Source organism: Melanaphis sacchari, unplaced genomic scaffold (genome assembly GCF_002803265.2).
Source record: "Melanaphis sacchari strain LSU unplaced genomic scaffold, SCAv2.0 Contig12_pilon_pilon, whole genome shotgun sequence".
Classification (NCBI taxonomy): Eukaryota; Metazoa; Arthropoda; class Insecta; order Hemiptera; family Aphididae; genus Melanaphis; species Melanaphis sacchari.
Window position 1 is genome coordinate 1,605,920 of NW_020270527.1, and position 13,356 is coordinate 1,619,275.

Below are 13,356 nucleotides of genomic sequence, written 5' to 3' on the forward strand. Positions count from 1 at the left end.
AAACTATATTGCTAATATTATATTATACACAGTTATTGACACGGTTGTGATACCTATACATGAATATACGAACAATAAACGACAAAACGCGGCGAGCGTAAGTGGAACACACACTCAGTGGTAACAATATTGTTTTTCGCGAAAAAAAAAAAACAAAAAAAGGAAACGGAAAACGTCCGCAGCCGCTCATAGTGCAATATAAACGTATAGGTAATAGTGTGCTGCGCGGTAAGATTTATAAAAAAAAAAAAAATAATAATAATATTAATAATAATAATAATAATAATAACAAAAAACCTAATGAAAAGAAAAATAACGTTAACGACAACAATAATGTACGTTTATATATACATCGTCGAATTAATCGCGTGCTAGTTGCAAATGAGTTCAAATTTCGTCCCGTCCCCGCGATCACGCGAATACAAGTGCGTATAACGTTCGATCGAACAATTGCATGTGTGTGTGTGTGTGTGTGTGTGTAAAATAAAAAAAAAATAATAATAAAAACCTACAGTTAAACAAAAAACAGCAAACGAAAAGCAATTCTATAAAAAATAAAAAAAAATGCTGACGTCCACGAGTTTTTTACGCCACGCGACGAGCAGACGAGACCGGCAATCGGGGCGCTCGTCCGTACGTGTCGGTTATTATCATAGCATAGTACATTGTATTATTTAATCGGTTGACGCGCGGACGCCACGCCACGGTAAAAAACAATACATTAATCCGTCAACATCTAACACACGTTCTTCCGTCTGCTCCTAACACGCATTCTTCCGTCGACCTTTCCGGATGCGACGACCGACGACCATACGGCTGCTGTTAGCCGTCGCGACGATGCTGTTGTCCGACACGCTGTTGGAGACAGTCGCCGCGGAACGGCAACGGGATACGACGGACGAAAACGAGGGCGGCGACAACTTTTACGGTGAGTGCTACGCCGACGGTTTCCGGTATACAGTTACCGGGGTATATATAGTTTCATCGTTAACTCGCCCGTGCTTTTTGACGGCCGATTCTCACTCTCAAAGCTTGTTCCGCAATTGAACACGTATTTTAAACATTGTCTTTTTGAAACAAATATTTGAGTACCTACACGTTTTCTATGTTTTTTTTTTCACTCTGAGTATTGAATATAAATTTCCTGCAAATATGTATTTTTTCATTTTTTTCTATGACTAAAATTAAAAAAATAATTAAAAAATATTTTAAAAATTGAAATACTGCGTTATTCCGAGAAAAAAATATTAGGTGCTAAAATAATCCAAGTCTCGCCTCGAACACGGTTCATATTATCCTGATTTATATTCTGTAATATACTCGTATTTATTATTTTGTGTATACAAGTTGTAATATAAAAGTTATAGACACGGAGCCCAAACAGTTTTCAATACTTTTAAAATAAGTGTGATGCTTCCTATTTAGTTATTCTGTTCTTGATAGTTATATTTGGCTTTCATAGACTGATGAATAATATGAGGTATGGAATTAAGTATGTAGGAAAAATAATAACACAAGTTTCATTTTTTATGAAGAGAACTCTAATTAAATCCTATTATTAGTAATCATGGCCTAATTTTTCCAGACTTAATTTAGATTTTTCACTGTGTATCTACTTAAAAATATTTTTATGTTATTAAATACATGAATGTTATTATACTACTCGTAAATAGTAAGTATTATCGTCTACATACTGGTCCATCGTGCATAACAAAAAAAAAAAAAAAAAACTATAAAAATCTTATTGAATCATAAAAAAAATGTCTTACTACAAAAATATTAACTGGAAAAATGTACTTAATTATTATTGATTTTTCTATTTTTCCTATTAACCATAGGTAACTTTATAAATATTAATTTTATTATAGGCATATTGAATTTAATAATGTTAATTTAAAAATTTATCGATAACTGACCCCGTAGTGTATAATACTTGTTTAACATACATAATATAGGTATCATTTATTTACTGTTCACATTACATAGAAATCGATAACTACTAAATACATGAATATCTAGTTTGAAACTAAAAAAATATATTTATAGGTCGTTCATAATTTGTGATTAATAAGACCAAATACATAATTTCGTAATCCACATATTATATTCTAGGAACAATTATACAGGAATATAACTTAGTATTTTTCCGTCACTCAGTCTTGGAGACACAAATCTCTGTAAAGAGTACTTTTCTAACCTAACCTGAAAAATTAAAATAGTCTAAATGTTATGATATACAACGACACTGTGTCATTCGATCACAACACTTTTTCATTTACTTTGAGTAATCAAAAATAATATAAAATACCTGAACGGCTGAATATAGTATACGTTTCTATGTGTTGTTCATATTAAATGGTTATCACACCCGCATAATTACTTCAGTGTCTTGAAAATTGCAATATACAAAATTTTCGTTCCAAAGTTTTAAAATTGCATTGTTAACTTTAATATTAGAGCAAATCGTCCTAAAATTAAACTTAAAAGCGAGAATGTTAACTAAGTTATTATCTTTAGTTAAACTTTCATAATATTTTAATACTCGAAGCGAGTGTTTAGCATTTTTTAATCATAATATTAATGTGAATATTAATAAATAATAATTCACTCAAATATTAAAATACTGTAAAAAAAAAAACTAGAAAATAATGGAGATAAGGAATTTTTCTCTAAGATATTAAATAATAATCAAACTCTCTGTAAAACTTTTGATTTTTTTTTTTTTTTTAAAACAGTGCAACGCGTAATATTTTATCCTGCAAATATTGCATTGCATTTGTCTGAGTGATAAAATCAATATCATACGGCGAATAAACTTAATAAGACAATTAGAATAAGAAAACTATCGAAATTAATGAGTAAAACTCAAATTTAGTTTTAATTAAACATTTAAAAACTCGTCGGTGGTTTCAACAAACATCTTTTTCGGTAGTTTCGGACTTAAGGGTATTTTCTGCAGTCTATTAAAAAAAAGTTCACCTTTAATCGAAATGTTTCGTTATCTCCAATAATATGGATTTGTACGGCTTGGTTAAAAATTTAAATTGCATAAACTCTTTTTTCAATAATTAAGGAAAAACGTAATATTACACATCAAAAATAAAAACTTAGTATAATAACAATTTATTTAAATTTTTCTATAAATCTCGAGAGCAAAAGGGGAGTGTCAGTGGATGACTGATTGAGGTTCAGGGAGAAATTGCATAAATGTATTATAGGCACCCATTACGTTCATAATCCTGGTTGAATGTTTAAGGTGGCTAATGGAGGGTATAAACGATGAGATTGAATTTAAAATAGAAGATCGTATGCGAGCCGCATTGTGTCAGCGTGCGAATGGATTATGATGCAGATGTTAGGTATAGTGTGGAAAGTGATAATTTGTTTCGTAGGGTAGAGACTTAAAGTTTTTCCAGCCTTCATATGTCTTGTGAAATCGCAGCCTCAAGCGATAATCACGTACGCGATATTTCGTATTACCTACTGCCAAACGAAAAAAAAATAGTAGAAATCGAAAATGTGAGTCCCGTAGCCATTGCTGCAGGTGCCTTTGCGTGCGTCGACTTTACCTTCTCCGCAGGTTTCACATCGTTATTAGTTAGACATCGTAAGTTAATTTGATTTCCGTTTCGAACAGCAGACCATTATAATGGACGTGTTAAATTTAAACTTAATGTTAAATCATTACATACGAAAAACGACTAAGCCGAAACTGTGTTTTTAAGGATATCAGTATTTTTTTCTTCTATTAGGTAAACAGTATAAATAACTTATATTTACCTAATATTTTAAGCACCTATATTAAATAAAATTATATCTTGTTATTATTTTTAACTTGGAAGTCAATACCAAGTACTTCAAAATGGCGTAAATAGATTCATGGTATAAAATAGCTAAAAATTATTAATCTAAAAATTATTTAAAAAATGTTATATACCTACGTAGAAAATAATAATTAAGGTCATAGCGAAAAATTGTCAAAGCTCTTAGATCAATATTATTTTAATTACAATAAAATATCTAAAATCATAAGAAGAGAATTTTTAATATTTTGTTCAAATATTCAATCTACTAAAAATTAGAAATACAAATTTCTTCGAAAAAAAAGCTATACCTAATTTATTTTGGATATTTTAAATAAACTGTAAAACAAAACGTATTAATAACTTTGTACTAAATTTCCAAGCTTTTTTTATGAAAAATAATAAAATTATTTTTATTAAAATGTATGAAAAATTTAAGAAATATCAAAAACCAATAAGTAAATAGTTTAAATTAATTTAGAAAAAATGCATTATCCAATGAAAATTATAATTTATGTAACGGGAAATATCTTACAACTCTACATTTAACATTTATTGAATTATCGTAATAAAACACAAATTGTTTGAATCATTATAATACATTTGAATATCCAATGTCATCGCAGTTTAAACTTTTATTATTTATAAAAAATAACGCAGTCTTACGCTGAACTTTTTTTTTAATTCTATTAAAAAAACTTATAAGAAATCGTATATCATATTTACAAGTGTTGGGTATTAAAATTAAAAATGTTATGAATTTTCAACTACAAAATGTGTTCACAAATTCTCATAATTTCGGTGAATTTTTTTAAAATTAAAATGCTTATTAAATAAACCTTTTTTTGATATTCTTTAATTGTTGTAAAAAATGTATTTGACGAACCTTGAATTTATTGTCTAAGCTTTTAAATTTGAAAAGACAAATATTATCATTTATCATCATAAAACGAAAAGTATCAAATGTCTATAAATATTTCAAAAAGAAATAATATATAAAGTATATTATACTATATAAGTACTTTTACTGCTACAAAAAGTGATTATAAACACAAAAATACACATATTATTGTAAAAGCAATATATTCTTTACCCTACAGTTGATCTAAAATTAATTGCAAAAAACAAATAAAAATACTAATTAATAAAGTATGTTTATTTTAATTCAATTCAATTAATAACATTAGAACTAATCATAATATTTAAAATCAAATGATGTTCTCATTCTTTTTTCTACTGTTTAATATTTTTCAAACAACTTGAAGGAAAATTTTTTAGCATATATCAAATTGTTTTTAAAAATCGATTTGAAGTAGTGTATGAACACTATAAGCTAATTAAATCATATTCTATGGCAAAATTTTACGCTATAGTACCCAATATCTTATAGTCTGTTATGGTTACTAATGCACGAGTGCTCAATTCACAAACTGTAAAATACGTTTTTAACTTATTAAGTAATAAAATCTTAAAAATCGATTGTTATGGGTATACATTATTATATTATTATTATAATATAATTAATTTGACAAAACTAAAAATATATTCATGTAATTCAACCGTTTAGAACATTCAACAAATATAGTTATGAATATTCTGCGCATGTGCGAATTCCAAAATCTAATAGACTTTTTTAGGAGTAGTCTAAGTAAGTATTGTATCAAAATTATTATTTATGAAAAGTTTATAATTTTAAACGTAATAAATAAAAATATGTTTTCATTTATTTTTGAATAAATCAATAAAATTTTATAATGGTGAATAGTGATCATTAATTAAAAATTATTTATTGTAACAACTAATTGAACCATGACATTTCCAGTTAGATCAAATTTGTTTTATTTCAAGGTGTACACGCATCGGTTCGTTACACGGTTACTTTTACAAGTACAAAATTAAAATCATTATCCCCCGTAAGTGAATTTAACGAACTCGCTATTCAAACTGAAGTTTTATTATTACATCTCCAATCGAACAATACTAAAACATTGGTCCAAGTCCTAGCGAAATTTTTATCTTAAAATGCTAAATAATATTAAAATACACCGGTTAATATATAAACAATATGTATAGGTACTGTATTGTATTTTAATATAATTGAATACAAATCTTTAACAAATAGTAATTATATGTATGGACAATGAGTATACAAACTTAACTGATCTGTTTATTTGATAATTGTTTAATATTCATCAAATTATTACGTCAATGTTTGAATGATTTCATAATCATTTAAATAACAAAACCAATTTAATGATCTTTCGTGAGATCCATCCAATAATCAGCGCTAAAAATGTGTAAAATTAAAAACAAACACCTATATTTTGTGGTAACTAAATTAACTGTTCAAAACTACATACTAACCATAACTACACACTTACAGGTAAAACCATTTAAAAACAAAATTGTGACTCCATAGTATAACTATTTTACACGAAGGTTTTCAAATTAAACAAATCAATAAATTATTTCTCATTATTAAAGCTAAATTAAATAGAATACAATTCAATTAAACCAACCCTCAAACTCACTAAAAAGATAATCGATTTTACAATTGTTCAACGGTTAAAAATACTGAAAATAATTGTGTATTTTAATTTCATATAGGACTATTATTTAATTAGAAGGAATAATAAAACACAACATTTACATACCTATAGACTTTTATTCTAGATTTAACTATTAGACCGTATACTATGCATCGATTGAAACATTTTGTAGACTTGTATCAAATAGAATTTCAATAAAAATAATTAAAACTTAACTACAATTTTTAATTCTATGTTTGTTTAAGAAATATTATTAAATTTTACCTGAAGATGCAATCAAATATTTCGTACAAATAATATTACGGAAAATTAATTAAACAGATTTATATTTTAACAAATCAAATTAAAATTGATAGACAATTTTATCAAAGTTAATTAAATTACACGTCATGTTGTTGATTTTCTTTGTTAATAACTTTTTTTTTCTTTTATAAATTATAAATAGGGTAAATGTCAAACTATATTTATTATTTACATTCAAAAACAAATATGATTACATACCCAACTATCACTAAGACGTTCGTGATGCAGTAAAAAAAAATTTTAATCTGGATAATAATAATAATAGCACAATAATAAAGCATTATAAAATCTTAATTAAGCTATCAACTTTCTACCAATGTTCTAACGTAAGTAATCCAAAACAAGCTAACATGAGTATCTTTCATAATCATGTCATGAATATGTTATTAATAGTTCTAGGCTAATAAATTTATAACATATTAATTATTAATAATAGACTATTCACAATATATTGTGAATCTATTTGATGATCCAAAAACAATAATATAATTCTATATCTACATAGAATATTCAAATAAGTTAACGATGAATAATTTATTTTATGTAAGTACTCGTATATATTAATATAGAAACAATCAATATCGTGAGTATTTCGGCATACTAATAATATTCTTGAACCATCAAAATCTATTTAAGGATAAAAAAATTTAAAACATGCAAAAATTAAAATTAAAGCCTTAAATGAAACGTTAGTATTTTTTAATTTAATTTTGGTCCAAGTTTCTTAGTTGTATATTTAGAAACTAAATATCACAATTCTGAGGGAATAATCGAAAAAAAAAAATTAAGAAAATAATAAAATATTTTTAATTTAATTATTTTACAACATTTTTATAACCAGAAACCTAATTATAAAGTAATAAATTAAGTTAAACACAAAAATACATTGCAGGAAGTTATTTTAAAGTCTACCTACAATGATTCAATAATAATAAATTTATTTGTACGTGATTTATTGATATCAATAAAATCAACTTTTTTTTTTAATATACACACCTATACCTTTTAATTTAATAGAATATTAATATTAATGACATAGGTATGTCATTGAAAATGCAATCATTTTGTATTAATGTAATTTAATATAAATAACAATAAAATTGTATTTCAAATAATTGTAAAATCAGATTTTTTTTCAAGTGGATATATTAATATGTTGAGTGTTGACATTTCTTTACATCATCACGTTCGAAGAATGTTTGTATGACTAAAAAATGTTATAATGAAATAAGATTTAATAAAAGAAATTGTAATAAGAGTTCATCCATTCATTTCAGCAATGTTTGCTTCCTCCACTTTGATACCTAATCAAAAAATATCAGATTTGTACTTCAAATGAAATAATTTTAATATCACAAAAATCATACAAAATAAAATTTAAAAATAAAAAGTTATTTACCATAGAAAAAAATGTTACTCCCTATTTCGTTAACCTATTTATGTAAATATAGTAAATCCGTAAATATATATTTGTATATAAATATATGTATAATTAGTATTTTTTTTCTCTAGTATTTTATCTTTTCTTTATTGTGTGTATAAAAATGATAATCAATAATACTGTGCTAACTCTTAATTATATTATTTATCCTACGAACTATTTAAAACGTAATCCTCTTAAAATATGATTTTATATTTGTAAGACACAAGTATTGTATATTGTTGTATGTTAATAACATCTAATTACGAAAATATAATTTAAGAAGTATATTCTATTGTTTTATACTTTTATCTGTTTCTTTTTATAATAAAAAATTCTAAAAAATCACAAAAATACAAATTTAGTGTAATAAACTTCACCTGAAATATTATCATCACAAAAAAGGACTGTAATAGTATATTACACTCTTATTTTATTAAAATAAAAAAAAAAATAAAATAAGTGTATATTTGAAAAATCCATCTTGTAGGTATTATTCTGTTGAGAATAAGCTTTCGTTTTAATTTAAGACTTAAATCTGAATATTAATTCGTTTTAAATTAGTTTTTTTAGTAGCTAAAAGGCATCCAATTATTTCGTACTATAAATTATGTAGAGGTACCTACTGGCAAGTGTTAACAACCCTACAATCATCAGACATTTTCCAATCATTTAACCAATATCCATCTATTTACCTTAAAGTATTAAAAGTATTTAATCTACTACGTTCGGAAAAAGAATACTTAAGTATTTTAAAAATGTCAATTAATATTAATTTTAAAAATGTATTATAATTTTGAAATATACAACTATAAGGGTTTCATAAATATTCAATTTTAAAACATATATTTTTTTTTAAATAATAACATATCGCTTTAAAAATATTTTTAACTTTTTAACAATAAATATTTCTATAAGAACATTATTTCTCATCCAAAAAACTTTTAAAATCGCAAAATTATATTAAACTTTAACAATAAACCTTTATTTTTGTATTCTGATTGCACAATCGACTAATAATATATCAACTTATAATATTAGCTTCATATTAAATTTATTTTCTAAATTTTAACAATAAATATTATGAACAGTTTTTATTTCTATCTCAAATTGTTTTTTGTGTAAAATTAAAAATACAGATTTCTTGCTCATTTTCTCCTAAAATCAAACAAATATATTTCATTTTTTTATGTTCTCATCTCATACATAATATTTTAATATGCAAATGTTTATACACCGTTGCTCTTAAAATTCTGATTATATCTATATTGCTCCGCGCACTGATATCCTATAGTAGTATAATATAATATATATAGGTACTATTATGTAAACTTAAGCATCCAAATATTTAATTAGAGGAAGGAACTAATAAAACCTGAGTAGGAAACTCGTTAGGCCTAAAAAATACTGAATTATAATAAATGTAGGAACCACACTTAGAGAATTTGGAAAAAATCCAACACCATCCGTGTATTACGTATGTTGATATGTTAACATTATAACAGCATTAATCAATGACAACGGCAAAATAGCATTTCTAGAAAACTCTGAGGTAATAGTTAATTATATAATATTGTGAAAAATGCAACAATTTTCAATACCAAAGCTAAAACTTTACCCCCCCCCCCCTTCACCATAGGAAATTTACATGGAAACAGTTGTGTCGTTGACTTAAGGAAAATCTAGATCCAATTAAGAATAATGTACAACAAGGTTTATGACAAAAAATATTTCGTTAAAAATATACTTATTTATATTTAATAATAATAATTGGTTGGACAAGGATCTTTACACCTGTCATCTGTAGGTACTTACTCACAGAGAACTTTGTTAACATATGTAATTATACAAATTTTATTAAAATAAAGTTTTCAAATAAAAAAAAAAAACAATAATAATTATTATCATAACATTTTATCATTTTGTTCTAAGAAAGGTTTTTTTTTAATAGTTTTTCATAACATTTTAATTCAATAAAAAATTAAAATGAAGTGTTACAAAACCAATTATGTTTTTTTCAAAACATTTTCAATTGAATAACGATTTCAATATTACTACATTTGACACTCCAAATAATCAATCCATACTTTAAAGTTAATCCAACCCATATAACCCATATATTATTATATGGTAGAGTTTTAAATGAAATTATAACATTTAAATTAGGTAAATTATACTCAGCAAAGCTTATGATATCAAGAAATTTACCTACTTCAAATACCATGTGATCATGAAAATTAAATTATATGAAAATTGTAGTCAAATAGTAAAAGATAACTGCTGTCAAAAATTTGAAAGGTGTTATTAATAAAATCATAAATGGAGTAGTTAAATGTTTATCAACTACCTACTTTTCTTAAAGCATCTTAAAACATAATAAAAAAGTTGTATATATTTAATTTATTTTATTCTCGTCTGAATTATCATTTAAATATAATTAATAAGTTAAAAATATATTTTTTAATTATTTCTATAGAAATTTGAGTTTATTAAATAATTACCAAATGTATAATAAATTTGTATTAAATAAAAACCAACGTTAAAATATATATATTTTACAGTTGGAAATTATTTGAAAAAAAAAATGATTGCATAGCATTTAAAGATTGCAATAAAATGTTTACTGCATATTATTATTGTTCCGTCTACATTTTAATGATATTATACGAAAATAGTAAAAGAATATTATATGTGTCATTAGTAATATCGTTTAAATGTCATATTTTTAATATTGATAAAATTATTCGTGTTTATAATAGTTTCAATAACAATTATCAAAAGTATTTCTCAAATAAGCTTACAATTTATTTTTCAGAATTTGAAGAAAAGATTCTCCGGGCTTGGTTAGAAAAATATATTGATAAATACAAAAAATATAACCAGTTACCCACCAGATCAACAAATATACAGCGTATTGCAAAGAAGAGTGAAACGAACAATTTTAAAATGCCTATGTCAGACCATGAGCATGTCGTAGCTTTGTCAATGTTTCCATTCCTCGTCAACCCATTTTATCAACCATCAATTTACTCGCATTATATTCCATTAACTTATGATGCAACAACTCGTCTAATTCCCGTTGAACAAATACCGTATCAAAAAGAAGAATTCCACCATCGATTTTTAGGACCTTTACAAACCCAATTCCCAATTGGTTATAATAACTTTCATAAATTTATGAGCTCAACGCTAATAAATAATGAGCCTGAAATTAAAGAAACAATGAATGCGCCAAATTTCATTCCTCCAAGTAACCAAGAAGTGATCAAAAAATATGACAACGAATTACATATCCCGGAACAAATATCAAACCAAAATCAAGATGATTTTAATCATACGTCACCGATAGGACTTGATCCGGAAGAACCGAAGGTAATTGATCAAAAAAAAGTTAACATAAGTGAACAGCAGAATTCAAAAAACGATCGAAAATTACTTGACCAGATTGTTGTAGATAATCTTCCAAACACAGTAACCGTAGATCAAAATCAAGTGAGTGAATCTCACGAAATTCAAGATCTACAACCAACAACTACTACTGATGATTCTAACACATCTATGACATTAAATACATATAATTTAACAGAAACATATCAAACTTCTACTGTTCCATCATTGAATATATCGAACAAAACGAGTAAATCTAAAATATATAGCAACTCAATCTCACAGCTTTTATTGAACTCTGATTATAATTTATTAAAGCATATTAATTCATCAGATCATCCTACAACACGAGAGCCATCTTTTATGTCGAATGTCAAACAACTAGAAACTTCGGTTAAATCGACGTTTTCATCGACTACTGATGACAAAAATCTGGAGGTTACGTTGACCTCCAAAGAAAGAAGCCGACCGGATGAATCACAAAAATTTCATTATTATTCGAAAGACAAATACATAACTGGTATTTTGAAAGCGCCAATAATTAACATTGGAGAAACATTAACTGAAACAACAAGAACAACACAAAATACTAAATTCGTAAATACGTTTTCTATGCCACAGTCAACAAGTAAAATTACACTATTTTCAAATCCGTTATGTGAAAATAACGATTGTAAAATAACTACATTCTCCCTTATCAACACACCTCTAGCAAAACTAGATAAAAACAATAAATTAAACATCGTAAGTGACTTAAAAAATTATGAATCGTTTGATCAGAAATTTACAAAAATTATAAATGGACAGCATAACGTTACGGATTTAAATAGTTCGTCAACACGCCCATCAACAATACCTATTATGATTTCAGAAACGTCCACGATGCCTTTCACAAAGACATATTCTACTAACATATCAACATCGTCACAGCCGCACCCCAAATATTTTTCTTCAACCATATCACCACGCACAAAATATATTACCGATAAAAACAATAAAATTCAACCAACAAGTTTACGCTACACTTCATTATTGCTCCCAATGCTTCAACCACTAAATATTAACAATATCAAAACTTCAGTGTTAGTTGAAACTAAAACAGAACAAACTCCACCCATCACGACGAATTCCAATAAATGTACAAATTGCATTAAACAGAACACAAATATGCTAAGACATCATGACGATTCAACTATATCATCTTCGACGTCACCTGATATAAATATGTATTCAAATAATTACCAAAGTCAAAAAATCCCAACTGTAACTAAAAAATTAAATACGCACAAGGACGACAATATTGATACTTCTTACTTATCGGTCACTACAGAAGGAACGAAAAGAAGCACATTTATACCAACAGTAACGCCATTAAAACAATATAACACTGTTCAAAAAAAATTACCTTTTATTACTATTTCCGATGATTCAAAATTTAGTAAAACAACGTACAACCAAGAAACATTAAACACTCCACGATCTATCGAAGATTCAGAACTCTGGTACAATCAAATGTATCCCCAAACTCCATCTAAAAAAGAGCCAAATGATGAACAAATTCATTATCTATTAAAAAAAATTGTAAAATTACTCAAACCTGAAATCGAGAAACAGACTCTCACTAAAGAAAGTGCAGCGAGACTTGTACCCCCAAGACTTGGAGATCCAGAAAAGTTTGTATACATCATATATCCATGGATAATTGACGCGGCGGCTAAAAATATGGAAAACGAAAAACAAATAAAAACTAATACAAATATATTTAAAACTTCTGACAAACTAAAATAAAAAAAAAATTTTGTAAAAAAATGTGTTTATTTTATAATAAAAAAAAAAAAATCAATTATAATTATATTTCTTTTTTTAAGACTGAAATTACAAATATTAAATTTAT

The 13,356-nt window shown here is 25.9% G+C and overlaps 1 protein-coding gene across 1 annotated transcript; it reads left to right on the top strand.

Annotated features, from left to right (window-relative positions):
• The first annotated feature begins 692 nt into the window (after positions 1–692).
• LOC112591179 lies at positions 693–13,250 on the top strand. Its single transcript, XM_025334902.1, has 2 exons — positions 693–928; positions 10,891–13,250. The coding sequence occupies exons 1-2, from the start codon at positions 793–795 to the stop codon at positions 13,248–13,250; spliced, it is 2,496 nt and encodes an 831-aa protein (XP_025190687.1). The 5' UTR covers positions 693–792.
• Positions 13,251–13,356: the final 106 nt, after the last annotated feature.

Bases quoted from the DNA above. Each gene is read 5' to 3' on its own strand.
- LOC112591179 (XM_025334902.1), top strand. From the start codon at position 793: ATGCGACGACCGACGACCATACGGCTGCTGTTAGCCGTCGCGACGATG. The intron at 929-10,890 runs GTGAGTGCTACG...TTTATTTTTCAG, and splicing joins GGGCGGCGACAACTTTTACG to AATTTGAAGAAAAGATTCTC.